Below are 15,124 nucleotides of genomic sequence, written 5' to 3' on the forward strand. Positions count from 1 at the left end.
CACATAAAAATATAAACAATAGTGAGACTACTGCTCCTCCTGTTATGACCAACATGTTTATTTACAATGACCTGTATTTACTGCCTATGTAATGATTTTAACCTCTCGAGCTTCCATTGACCTTTTGACTCAGGACGTCCCTCAGAGTGACAGGCAGATGATCTAAACCTCACTGTGGAACACTGAGCACACACACACACAAATCAGGACCCTGTGTGGCGGCGGTAGGGGTACAGATTGGGACAGTTTGATTGATTGTGTGATTTTATTGGATAAATAAATCAAAGTGACTATAGGTGCTGGTGGACTAAAGTAATCAACTATACATGATACATGGCATTAATGTGTGTAATGTGTGCACAAGAGTTTATGCTTTAACTAACAGAAACACTTTCAACATGCTTCCATTTCTTGTTGTTCTTGAACGGTTGAAATTGTTATCAGATTAAAGGGATTTTTTGTTTTAACTAATTAAAAAATGGGTTTAGTCACTAACTAGAGTCCCTGATATGAGTATTTAAACTACTAACTTGTACATTAAGCCTTAATGAAAAAAGGCAGTCATATTACATTACTGTTCAGTAGATCATTTGCTCTGGATTCTTGAAGCTAAGGATAAGATTCACATACAGGACTGAAATTCACTAAAATCATCTACTGTACATTTTAGTCGCATTTGCATGAGATTAAATTGTTACAATCAACTGGCACCATCTCCAAAACATGCAGTAAACATGAGGCAGGAAAACAGATAAAATAAGCTTGAGACATATATTGGGATAAACTGCAGTCTTTGATCTTTATCAAAATGTGCAGAATATGCTGCACGGGAATTTTTACTTGAAATTTAATATTAGAGTCATATTCAGGCAGAATTAAAAATACATAATAACAGGGTGCATTTTGTGAAAATGATTTAAAATGAATGATTAATGATTATAATGAATTCTAATCCAGTTCAAACAGAGATTATATTCTAAAGATTTGAAGCCTCAGGTAAAAGCTTCTGAGGGTAAACTGCAGGGCTGCCAACACTCTGGAGACCAGTCGTCACTGAGAGAAAATGTCCTGAAATAGACATTCACCTGCTTCTATTTCATATTTGGGTCAGCGGACCACTGTGAGGCTCTGTGTGGATTTGTTTTGTGGTTTTAAGATGATTTGAAGCGCTGTGTAACTTTGTTCTTGTGAAAGGAGTTATATAAACAATATTATCCATTATTAACAGGCTGAAAGCACTTGTTGTGTAGTGTGATTATGTAACACCAGTGTGCAGTAGAATCTATTGTAGGCTTAATAATCAGGTGCAATGACACAGTCTCTTTAGAAAAGGATGAATGCAGAATTATCTTATTTCACACAAATACATGTATGGATAGATGAAAACATTATTATACTATTTCAGAAAGGTAGTATTATCTCACAGCACTCAAGCAAGACTGACCTTTCTACTGAATCACAGTTTCTATTGAAATAGAGAAAGACAAATATGACCAAAAGAGAGGAGATACAAAGAGGAGAGGAGAGGAGATGAGATATAGAGAAGAGAGGAGGAGAGGAAAGCAGAGGAGATTTTCAGAAGAGAGGTGGGAAGAGGAAAGGAGAGGTGTAACCTCCGTGCTTCTGCCAGCTATACAGAGAAATTCATTAGCCTGGTTTCCTCGGAGCAAATCTCAGTAGGAAACTGGGATAACTCGCCTGTTTTACCACAGTGTGAACCTGACTTCTAACTGTACATTCACTTTAATGACCCAAATAATTACAAGTATCTTCATCAGAGTCTCTGTAGCAGCATTAATCCCTCTATTGGAAGCTCTTCTAATGGCATTGCTTTTGGTGGACTATAAGCTGCTTTAAGCAGTGATTACATTCAATAAAAGTAGAGAGGATAAATGTAAGATAGATGCGAGGCAGGAGGCAGACAGGCTAATAGACCAACCACAGAGCTGAATAGAAGACTATTGTAGTGGATTTCCTGTCATTCTGCGACTGTGGAGGGAATAAACTTACACACTGTTCCTACTGGCTTCACTGTTTCTGCTCTGTGAGTTTATACGAGAGGGAAGCGCTGGATGGGAGTGCTGCTGATGGTCACATGATCCCCCCATGACTTGACCTAATGCTGCATTCAAGTCACATGGGAGTTAATATTGACAGCTGAAAGCAACAACTTGGAAGCTTTCAGTACTGTAACAGCTGATGACAGTTGTGTTGTGCAGCAGTTTGTATTCTAACATTAACTTCTATCACACATGGAAAAGAAAGTCGTTTTCACCCTGGCTCTCTATCTCTCACCGTTCAGCAGTTGAATTGCTAAATGCCACTGAATGCACCTCTGTTCACAAACACCACACAGAAAACATGACCAGTCTGACTTCCAAAAATGTGTCATGAGTCTAAGATTAGGGCAAAAATGTCCAAAATGACCAAACAGACAGACTTCTGCAGGAGTAGCAGCTTTTTTTTGGCAAATGTTAAGTCATTTCCACTAAATAACCATTTCTAATCTGTGGTTTTCTCCATATCTCCAGTATAAAAACAATTACTATAACACATACTGTTTCCAGTTATAATGTATCATTTTAAACTCAAACCAATTCCAGTAAATATGTGATCAAATAATCACTTTAGGAAGTGGTGGAGACAGATTTAATGGCATCTGTAACACTGTGACGGTTCTCCTTGGCTCAGCAAACTCTACAGTTAAACATATGTCTAATAGGTGTTTGTGTGTATGTGAGTACACAAGTTACACTAAGTGCCTGCATTGATCTGTGGACACTCAGCTGGCTTTAAATAACTCCAGGACTGCCACTGAAGGGTAGAAGGCTTGTATGAGTGGGTAACACCCTCTGCAGGGGAAGCACCCTCCTGGAACATTTTGTTAAGTATGCTGAAGAGGCAGATAAAACTATAAGTGATCCTTTTTGTGCAGGATATGGTATAGACAATACTTTAGTTCACTTATCCTGACTGATTAAACCTCGTTACAGGTTGGAGTTGGGTGGAGCAGTGCTGAGGTCAAATAAATTCATGCATGAAAAAAGGTGAATAAAAATGTGCCCTAACAGGTGCAACGAAGATAACAGCAGAGTCATGAACATGTCAATCAAGCTCATACCATTCAAAATCAACGTTGCACTGTATGTCAAAATATTATTTCAAATGTTTGCATGGCATCAAATTAGCTTCATAAATCACATATTAATAGTCCACAACTGTAAGATATCAGGGTTCATATTGTATAAGATTAAAGGAACCATAAAATATCCATATTTAAGAATCTGGGAGTCAAACTATTTTTTAGAATAGTTGAACTGATTGATTAATTGACCAATCGTTGTAGGGCTAAAATGTGAAGTGGCTCTATTCTCAAAGTTGGCAAAACAAATCTACAGCTCAACAGATAACAGGTTGCAGTGTGAACTTCCAGATGACACAGTACATGACATCAAATCCCAGCATGAGGGACACACAGTAAATGAGCACTGCTGAACCACAAATCCCTACAAACCAACTGGTGACTGGTGCTCTCCACAGCCACATACCTGGAATTAGAAGTGACTACTCTGATCCACATAGAAAGAACCTGCAGTACAAGTCCTTATGAATGTGTGTAATTGGTAACCACCTGCAGTCCTGAGGGGTTTTCCTTTTGTGAGTTTGTTCTGTTCATCAGGGATCTTTATTTTCCCTAGGGTGCAAGTCCCATTAGCTGCTGCAGCAAAATCTAAGAAATATATTAAAGTTATATCTACACCAAGCAATAAATGTTTAAAAGCGTTAAATGTTATCATAACTGATAAAAATTATGACCAAACTTAAAAATGACCTCATTTTCTTGCCCATTTAGAGAGAAACTGACTCATGAAGGCACATCATCAGCCTCATTTGGTCTCACAGTAAGTGAAGCAGTTTAATGACGTCACCTTGCAGAACTTCTGGGTACTTTTTCATTCCACATGTGAAATAACAATTAGCTAGATAATGATAAGATAATGCTTTCCTTGTAAACATATGTCACGGTGGTACAAAAAAATGAAGAAATGAGGTGGTGAAATATCTGGGGAAATGAAAGCTTTACCTGAATCAGTCTCTTCATTCTTACTGGCCTTTGCAGTCCATTCATTCTCTGTCAGTCAGATAGAAACTGTAGCCATGTTGTAGTCTAGGGTTATACTACCAGGAGTTGAAAATGCATTAATGAGGCCTCACTCTGTCTGTCTGACCTTTCCCTGTCTCTAGAGATCCATTCCTTTTGTGTCTGTCTGCCAGTTGTACTGACTGAATAGCCGGCCTGCTCTCCTGGTCGGTGTAGCTGGTCCAGGCTCCAAGGACTCTGAATCGATCACATGATGATCAACTGATAAAGAACTGCAGTCAAATCCTACTTCAAGTCCCCCTCTAAAGCCTCCCTCTCACTGTTTCCATTCACCCTCTACTTTGCAACAAGTTCTGAAATCACGTTATTCAATTATTACTGTTTACTAACTGGCTGTCAGTAAAATAACAATGTTTCAGCTTATCTTTCTTTTCTTTACTGCCTCAAATTAGAAACCAAAACTTTACTGGAAAAACGCTAATTAATGGCAATCTTTTAGGGGAAGTCTTGAAGATAGAGCTTACTGAATAAAGGGCAAAACCACTTTCCATAAACTATATATTTTACTTCAACAAACTTCTAATTTTTATTCTTCTGAATGAAAAAATGTTGTTGCCATTTATTCTTCCCAAGCTAGTTATAATTAAGTCATTCATTTTCGTGATTTCTGACCTCACAGAAAGCTGAATTTTCCTGGGCTGTCATCAAGGAACTGACTGTGAAAGCCAATCAGACAAACAATTGGAGCACATATTAATGACACTGATGTTATGCTATTGGTTTCAGCCGCAGACATGCCCACAACAACGCAGACTCATCACTTATTTTATGAGACAGAAAGTCTCAGTCTGCTCTCTTAGAGACATCTGTGCATCTCTGCTATGTGCTGATTTTTAGTCCTTTCAGCTGAGTTCTGCTCAGTTTCATTTTGTCTCCCCGAGCTTCACTGCTCTGTCCTGTTCATGGTGTTTCATTGTCACATGACCCCATGAATCCTGCTGCCCTTCCATGTCACCGCATAAGTCACAAACTCAATGTGAGTGAGAGAGCGGGAAAGGAGAAAATGACTACAGTATATGGTCACCTTGTTCTTCATTATCTCCTTGACAACCATGAGATTAACAATCTCCCAGTCTCTCTGTGTTATCTCACTGGCTAAATTGTCCTTTCTATCTGTCCTTCTTTCTTTCTTCTTTCATCTATCTTTAATTCTCTTTTTCTAGCTCTGACTGTTCATCCTTCTCCATGTCTTCTTTTTTCCACCAACTCTATTTCTGTCACAGTGTAACACTCAGAGTGAACGATGCCATCCCATGCTCATTAAGTAGGACAACACACTAACTGACAAAAAGAGATATACTGTATTTAAAAAAAAAAAAAAAAAAATTTACATGGAAATTCGTGAAACTGCATCGAACAAGTGGAATAATCTCATCTCAGCTTGAGAGTAAAAATCACAGGACAAATCAGAGGGTGAGGGGAACTTAATGGCATCATGTGGCCCTCATGGGACCGGTCACCTGACTGGAGCTGAGTACCATAGTTGAAATGGATTTCTAGAAGTTACAATATCCCCACACTTTCCTTTCCGGATGTTAAAGTTAAAAGAAGGACGAGTGCGGCAGTGCTGTCATGCATAATCACAGTTACAGCTGCAGTAAGGTTATGATGAAGTGAAAACCATTGTATGACTAGAAGACTTTATTTATACTGCTTCTATGTGCACTAAGTGTTTTACAAAGCTGGAGCTACTGGATACAATAATTGATAATGAAACAGAGTTAAATGACTCACTGAACAGAATGCAGTTTTTTTTTTTTAAATACACAAATGTACTTTGCCCCAGGCGTTGGCAGAACACCGTATTGGTTTGATGCTTAAATCCTGGATGAGGGCCAGTCTACTGAGTTCTTCATACCCTCATCTCCTCCCACCACTGCTGTCTCCAAGATGCTACTGTAGCTGAGATGCTCACCACCGTACATGAATAGCTACTATACTGCAGGAAAAGTTGTGATATGCTGTCCTCCTCCTTAATTAGATAAATACTGGTACATAGAAATAAAGTAAATATAAACATATAGAAAACAGAAAGTTTAGTGAAATAGCTTTGACGCCTTGACTTGCCCAGACATGCCAAACCAGATTCTTCTACAGCAAATTACCATTTACTAGCTTCAGATATCAGGTATTATGTCTAGTTTTTTCATAATGTAAAAAACCTCTCCATTTGAGCCATTTGTCTCCCTTCATGCTATAAATCAATCCTGCAGAATTAGTGCCTCATCCTACCTGGTGGCACGCCATATCAAAAGTACTGTTGGATTGCAAATTTAGTGGTAACCTCTTTTGTTTGAGGCAATTACGCTGAAATATTAATGTGGTGATCATTTATTCATGTTAAAATGCAACACGTAGCACCTTTAAACGATTTAGTGTTGCCATTTGGGTTCACTCTGAGTAATGCTGCACTTAGCTCCATTATTTATATTGTCCTCCTGTGTTATAGGTCGCCCAGTCAATGTACAGACCTGTGCTTGCATCTTCTTCTCGGCTTCTGCCAAATTCTCAGGAGGACTGCTTTTAACACAACTCTACTGCTGCTTACTGTAATACAGAGGAGCTTCTTTACTTGGCTTAAGTACTGATAAAGTATGGTCATTTTAAGATACAACAACTTTACAACTTCGGATAAGCTGAAGAGGACGGTAACGGTAACTTTACAACAAACTACTACGCCGATTCATTTTGAAAGAGCAACAGCCAATGGGAAGACTCACACTTAACATGCTGACCAATGGTGTAACTTCATCACTCATTCACTCACAGATAAACACAGTTATAAGACTGGTCCATGGCCAATCCAGCCAATAAATGCAATCTTGTCATCATCTCGTCGTGGCAACATAACATCTCAGTTCTATCAGAGACATTTCTATGTTCAGTGATATATATGCTCAGTTATATCTCTGGGTGCTGATCTGTTCTGGCAGACTGACAGTCAGAGTGGATCACAATCATCTACTTCATGATGGCTGCCAAAATGCATTGATAATGTTACAAAATAATCAATGTTTCGTGTGCACAACTTGCTCAATAATGGAAATAAATGGAGTGCTCACTGGTTTCAACGGCATACTGAACATTTGCATGCTATTCTCTGCCATGTATCATCTGCTCTTCCGATAAATATCCGTTTATATTTTATTGCTTGGCGGGAAATGACCTTCAGGAAAAAGCAGCTGTTAGTGAGATGTTTTGCTGTAGTTTGCGACGAGGCTTTGAGCTGCAGAAGTGGCTTCACAAGTGCTCCCTTTGGATGTCATTGAAAAGCTTTTAGCTCAGCCTCAGCAGAAACTGCAGGAGCTCTACAGTATCTTCTGTAATGAATCAGCCAATTGTAGCAAATAATACAGCGCATGTCAGTATTATTCTCAACAAACAAAGATAAGATGAATACAACAACAATGAGTCCATGTTTTGACTACAAATGCTCAGTGTTTTCTATTACGTCCAAGTACAAAATGATTGTGGCTATTTAAAAACTCAAAGTGGTGCTTTGCAGAAAATAAAATATGCTAAAATATGCCTTAGCAATGGAAAGAAATCAAAGTGGAAAGCCTTTGTCTTCATGCACATTGATCTGTAGCCTGACAGAAGTCTGGAGAGGCATGTTACACAGAAACATCTGAAATGATCTACCTCCTTTCCTGCATTTGAAAGCAGAACATGTAACCGGTTAGATCTACAAACAAAAAAACAGAGAAGCAATGTTTGAACTTTTCATTTTTTAACTTCTTTGCATTGTGGGAAAAATCAAGATAAGTCAAAGTAAGAAATGTCTATGTCCTGCATTTGGGTAACGCATTTCAGGCCGTATAAATGCATGCAGAGTCAGGAAAAAAGAGGCAAAGTGCACAAGATTGATACAAGTTCACTGTAGGTAGCACCTCCTGAGGCATAAAGTCATTCTGTGAAGGTAATATTGTTCAAGCTGAGCCAGAAGTTTGCCTGATGCAGTGAAGCAAGTACCCATTAACTCCAAAGATTACAAACTTCTGAGTAGTATTTACACCAGGAAAGTGGCCTTGCTTACCTAACGCTGATATCTAAAATTATTATGATAGATGTCCGCTAAACCACTAATCTTAATGTGACTTTTTTAGAAGACTCACCAAAAGCGATCCATTTCTTGCGAGTCGGCGAAAAAAAGTCTCACTTCCTGTGTGAATGTACAGTTAAGGCCAGCCATCATTCCCCGCAGACAGGGAGAACATTAAGGTGTACCTGCCCCACTCAGCACTTTCACTGGCAAACCCGGAGCAATGTTATTATGATGACTCAAGTTCAAACGACTCTCTCGCTCTCTCTCTTTGGATAGAGGCCTCTATGCGCCATTAACTCAGGGCTATCCATCATCTGTCTCCTCGTTCAACGGCCTGCAATATACCATTCATGTTACTGCATACAAGCCTTTAATGGAGCTCACACTCCTCAGCAGGTACTGTTTGGGTGGTGTGACAAGGAGCTAAACTGTTCTGCAAAGCAATGACACAGTAAGTTTGTCTTTCATGTATACAGCAGATACATGAAATACAGTACAGGCCTTGAAAACATAAATGATTCCAATCTAACAAGATAAGAACAATCTCTTTTTAACTGTCCTATAAACTTCATTTTAAGGGGGTCACAAGCAAAAAAGGTCAGGCCTCTTCTCATCACATCCTATAGTCTGGTTTGTTTATCTAATGTAATTGATTAAATTAGTACTTATCATAATGTTTATTATTATTTACTTCTCCCCACCCAGATTCCTACTGAGACAAACACTAAATCACCCATGCAAATGACTTCAGAGGTCCTCAGTTTCTAGTGCAAAGGGAGAGTGGTTGTAATGAGTATTGTTGTAATGAGGATTCTGCTTTTAGTGTTGCCACTGTTTTATTTTTGCTCTGCCTCATTTGCATTTTTGTCTTTGTAAGTTGTTGTTTTTTTATTAGACAAAACCCTTTGAGGACAGTTTTTTTTTTGTCCGTGCAGAAGCTGAAATATGACTTATATTTGCATCTTAAAAGAGACTGCTGAATGTGACTGAAAAGTGAAGTAGCAGCCAGTCAAGCAGTGAAACAATTCAAAGACTGAATGGCTTAGTGAGAGCCTGTAAATCCTGTAGGTAAAGAGGTTAACCCTGGTGCACTTTGTGGATTGTGGACAGTATGGACGGGCGGGTGTTAAATGATTAGCATGAGGCTGAGAGGAAACCTGCTGTTGCTGGCGTACACATGAGCACGCCCAAAAACCCTTAACACAACTTCACAACAACATGCCTGTCCTTCACTGAGTCCTGTAAAGTAACTAGACTCATTTAAATACACACTTATAAACCCTGCTGTCTATCACTGTTTACTTTTCATGAGTCATTTTGCCATTACATCATTCTTTACCATTACATCACTGATAGTAAAACCACTCTGAAACCTGATATTATACACACATACTTTCTATAGGTGGAATAAGTCCTTCCTCATTTGGCTAGGGACACCCTGGCATCCCCTCAAGCACCCTTGGGCGTCCCTTGACCCCACAGTGAACAGTGCCGCCGTAGAACAAACTATGCAAACGCCCCCCGCCCCACTCATTGTTGACCGGTCTGCTTCATGAATTATTGACAACCAGACAGAGCCAAGGCGTTCATGTGATCCGCTGCCCTCTGCGTCACCTGGCTACTACTATATTCCACCTCCCCTGCTTACTATCCTGCATGGACTAGCAGTAACACAAACAGGGAAAACAATATGTTCACCGGCCACTATTCACTTACTCTAAACATTTAATCTTGACTCATACAGTATGCACTGATCAGTCACATGCTTCCTGCAGAGCTTGCATTGTATTGCATATGCAAGAAAACCTTTGCAGCCTTTAGAAAATACACCAGGTGGCATTTAGGGGATCAGTCATTGCCTTAGACTCGAAAGTATAGCTGTAAACTGGATTAGGGGGGTAAAGGTAGTGAACACCGGTAACCCTTTAATCCACTATGTGAAGGCAGGAAGCCAGACTGAGACAGAGAGGGAGAGAGGGGAGGCACTTCCTATCCAGGAATCCAGAGATTAGTCAGCAGCAGAGGAATGCTGCCTGACTGCTTGAACACACCTCTGCACACTAACATGATATGAGTAGCTTCATTCACAGCTGCAAACTACAACTGCAACTATTGATTATGTATCAAATCATTCGAAAGATCAAAACATCACTTTTTTTCATTGAAGCACAAAGGTTATATTGTAGTTCATTGTGCCTTCAAGACCATTGATTGTTTTAAATACTTTCAGAATATAGATATTATCTTAATATTGAAGTTATTTTTCAATTAAACAACCCCAATGCAAATATATACAGTAAATTGTGCTTCTTGTCTAACGCATGCTGTCCAGTTTGCATACACATGGGCAAATACAGGAAACTCCTAACAACTATTTTCTTCTAAAATAGCTACTATGTCTGTCAGCGTGTTGAACTAATGACCTTCCTGGAGTCAATAGTAAACTACAGCAGCTTCTTTCTTTTGTCCTATTGGTAGGGCTGAACAATATATTAATATTATAAGTCTTAGATTGTGGATATTATAACATCATGAGATAAGTGTTGTGTTTTCCTGATTTTAAAGGATGCATCACAGTAAAGTGATATTTGATTTTGTCCATCTCACCCAGCTGTTAAAAAAGACTGAGGACAACAAAATTGCCCCCCTACTAAAAACATAATGCTTTCTTTTAACAGAAAAAGGAAAGATATTAAAATATGGTGTGAGAAGAGATGATGCTGATATTTCAAAGACATGCAACATGTATGCAAAGTGTGTAGAAAGTTAAATTAGGAATGAAGATTTAGAACTTTGATAAATGGTACTTTTAAAACTTTCAGAGGCCGAAGAAGAGAAGAGTGAATATACTTTACAGTAAGTACATTTGGTCTCAGTGTTCCTGCATGTCACTGTGATTACACTTTGTTCTCATTCAGCCTGGACACAAGCGACAGCCACAGAACTCTACAATATACAACTTGAAAATATAGATATAGACTTATATAACATAACATCCTCAGCCTTTTACCTAATCAGAGATGGCAGTGACTGGAGACACTACAACACAACTACTGGTATTGAAGGGGTACAATGTGATCTCAGCTAAATTGAATTAGAGTACTATCGTGTGTTAACTTAATTAGAGTAATGTGATAAATGTATTTCGCCCATATTTTCATCAGAGTGAGAAATAATTTTATATTTCTTCCAACATATTAATAAAACACATTCAATCATTTTTAATTGACTGGACAGCTAGGAGATATTTTGTATTGCACAACCACATGTATATTAAAATATCCCAATAGACGCATACATTTCATAGACATACAATAAATCAACTGTATCATATGCATCATGTCAGCAGATCAGCAGCCGACTGATATACGATGAAAAGGCCAGAATAACCAAATCCAGTCTGACTTTACAACAATTTGATAACCATGAAAGGGTTATAATGAAATCTGCTGTTAATATCACATGACAACCTACTGGTTTTTATCTTCTCTGCTTTTCCTCTCACTTTGCTCTATTCCTGCGTCCTTCACTCGACACCACTCCCATCAACTCATCACATTATAGCCGGCATCGCCACTGCACATTGCACTTTTTCTTCTTTTCTTATAGACTCCAAATAAACAAACAATATGATGTATTATACAGCATTTACATAGAAACTGATTCAAAGTTATAGAAAGAAAATTATTTTTCTTTCAATTTCTAAAAATATTATAAAGCTGCAGCTATTACTTGATTAATCCATTAGTTTTGATCATATTTGCAACATACCAAAAAACATTTCAAGCACATCTTCCCTTATGATTATTTGACTGCTGTGTTTCTACAAACTTCACTCGATTGTTCAGCTATGGTACAATTACCTCGATGCATACCACACTATATCATCTGTCTGTGTGTGAGTCACAGCTGTAATATCTGTAATATCTGTCTGATCACTGATAAACCGCAAAGCTTTTATGGCTGTCAGCATACTAAGTGCACTGGTTCCTGGATAAAAGCTACTAATAAATTAATGTGAGCTACCAATGCTTTGACAGCTCTAAAAAGGGACATATACCGAAAAAATACATTGTATTTGTACACAATGTTACCATGGATACTGGGGGATGCTCTGCTCTGTTATTACTTGGATCCAGTGTGATACTTGAACGCTGCATCGTAAACACTTTTTAGGAACAAGTTCCACATTACAAGTCTATTATACTGTGGAAATTACGCTATTACACTCCTGGCCTGATGAAACTTACTGTTGTCATGAACTGAAATGTAGGCTAGATTCCTTACAGCATAGAAATTTCATTTATTATGCTTGTAGATCAAGACTGAATTCATACTTCTTTTGGTTTTATAGATGTAGTCAGAGGGAGAATCCTCCATCCTCCGCTGACTCAGTATTGACTCATATGTCATAAAAGCACAGTATTGACAAACAGATAACTGTTCCTAACCCTGATCCTAAGTATTCAGCAGTCTCTCTGCATCCGGGTTTTTTGTACCGGCAACTCAATCAATTTAACCCTAACCCATTTGTCTAAAGCAGTTATCCAGATCAATTACAGCAGCAGACCTCATCAGCATCCCACATCCTACCAGTCACTGGCTTGCCTCTGCTTGTTTCTTACTATGTGGCTCTATTTCACCCTCCTCACAGCAGGGGTTTTATTTAATCAGCCATTTGCAACAGTTGGGAGACCAGACCTAAGCTGAGGTATAAACCTCCACAGCTCTCATGTGAGCAGTGCTTGCTCTGCCTGGATTATTGTCAAACACATTAGCGTGGAGCCTAATGCAACGCTCAGCCATATAGGCCAGCTGCAGCACTGCTGTCCATCGATTTGCCTAGTGGGGGGGTCGGGGAGGGGGGGACGACTGGATTACATAATTCATGTGACTGACTGTTCCATTTGAAGTCCTGCTGAACTGGGAGATGCAGCATAGTAGATTAGATTGAACGGCATACAAGTGGCTCCAATGGAAATGAATAAATTCAACATTTCTGATACATATTTCTGATATCTGATACAAACATTCTGCAAAGTTTTAACACTGATTTTGAGTCAAAGCCTTGTTAATCTGAACATATGGGTGATATCTGCTGTCTGTCTGCATTTCTTGGCATGTTCTGCCATGACAGGACATGTCATGCTCTGCAGAAGGCGGCATTACAACAGGTGACTACCCCACCTCTCATTAATTAAATGCCACTCCGATTTGTTGACTGAAGGTAAATGCTGATGTATTTGTTCAGTGTGTGTGTGTGTTGGCAACTATTTGCTATGAAACTTGAAATGAATGAATGAGAGGCAAATATAAAAATCTCCAAAGTCAAAATAACGATGATAACATTAGATGTGTGCCAAATTACATTCAAAGAATCTGACAGTTTAAAGTATAAATAGCTCATGAAACAGCACTTCTTTTTATAAAGCATGTTTTAATTACAACCCACCATGGTGTATGTTAAAATTGAAAGTGAACATATAATCAACTATTAAGTTCTAAATTAATCAAAATAATTACATTTGAATGCACTTTTAGGTCATTCATGGGATTATACACGACTGCCAGAATGGTAACTTCTAAATGTTTAATGTTGCAATAAATGACATATTAATCAAAGCAGTTTATCAGTTTAGATACCTTAGTCACATTAAAAACTATTGAAACCTCTCCCAATATAATAACAGCCCTTTGATTTGCTATTTATTTATATTCCATAGAATAATTATGGCCCTTACACCATTATAATTCCCCTTTTTGTATTTCATAATGCATGTTTTAAATGCATTATTTTAGTTTTTCTCTCTGTTTCAACAATTACCCATTGATTAAGGTTGTTACATCTATTTTCAAAAATCAAATAGAGTGATTAATAGTGATTTTAACAAAAAAATGATAATGAAACTTCCCATAAAAAGAGTCACGGTTGTTTCCCAATCATTTCCCACTGACTTTCCTTCCACTCCCTTTTCGACGAGTGAAACTTAATCCGGATGAGTGTCTGTTTCGGCGGAATTTGACACCAATAGTGATGAAAAAGCTCCCACGTTTTCTGTTTCTCTTTAGAAATAGTGAAAAGTAAAGCGAAACAAATAGAGGAGGATACAAGAACAACTTACATATCTGCTGATGAGGGTCCGAAGAGTGCTGAAATCCATCCCCATCTTGTTCTTCTTCCCTCCCCGGACACTTCTTCCTCTTTCTGAGACGTTTTTTCTTTCCTCAAAAGGTTACTTTACTGGAGGCGACGTTTTCTTTTTAAATCTCCTCCTTTGTCCATGGCTTTTCTCTTTCTCCTCTCTCTCGTTTTTCTTCTGTTCTTCCTGAATTTCAGTAAAGACTCGCTCCGACACTTGCGAACCTGTACGCACCTACCGGGAGGAGGAGGGACACTTCAACCACACGCGCACATGACTGGGATCACACCAGTCTCTCCCTCTCCTGCGCGCGTGCACTGGTAATAATCTCCTTGCCTACTAATAATCTGCGTCTACGTCACGGGGGAGCCAGGTGATATGACGCATGCGCAGACTAGCGTGCCTGGGGTGTAATTGATTAGACGTTTCAGTTAATTAAGATATTGATTTTTGTATGTGTACATACAAATAAGCAAAGTTGTTATGAACCACAACTCCTATAGATAAATTCAATCTCCCACTCCCACTAAAAAAAACTGATGCTCTCCTTACTAGCTATGTTAGTCCCTGGAACATTGTACACATGTATAATCTCAGAAATGTCTGCATATTGCACATTTATTTAAACAGAGATTGTTTATTGAACTATTTCTATTTTATTTTGTTTATTTTATTACTTTCGCCCACTGTACTGCTGTGTCAACTTGAATTTCTTCCAAAGGGGATCAATCTTATTCAACAATAAATAAATATGTTATAGATTACAGAAACATCATG

The 15,124-nt window shown here is 38.5% G+C and overlaps 1 protein-coding gene across 1 annotated transcript in view; it reads right to left on the bottom strand.

Annotated features, from left to right (window-relative positions):
* The window catches only part of atp11a (ATPase phospholipid transporting 11A), a 41,532-nt gene extending 27,106 nt beyond the window's left edge, over positions 1–14,426 (bottom strand). Inside the window, exon 1 of the mRNA XM_053314430.1 lies at positions 14,330–14,426. Within this exon, the coding sequence (XP_053170405.1) occupies positions 14,330–14,374 (45 nt within the window). The 5' untranslated portion in view covers positions 14,375–14,426. The remainder of the gene's footprint in view (positions 1–14,329) is intronic.
* Between the last annotated feature and the right edge of the window lie 698 nt (positions 14,427–15,124).

The sequence above is a fragment of the Scomber japonicus genome, chromosome 24 (genome assembly GCF_027409825.1).
Source record: "Scomber japonicus isolate fScoJap1 chromosome 24, fScoJap1.pri, whole genome shotgun sequence".
NCBI classification, from domain to species: Eukaryota; Metazoa; Chordata; class Actinopteri; order Scombriformes; family Scombridae; genus Scomber; species Scomber japonicus.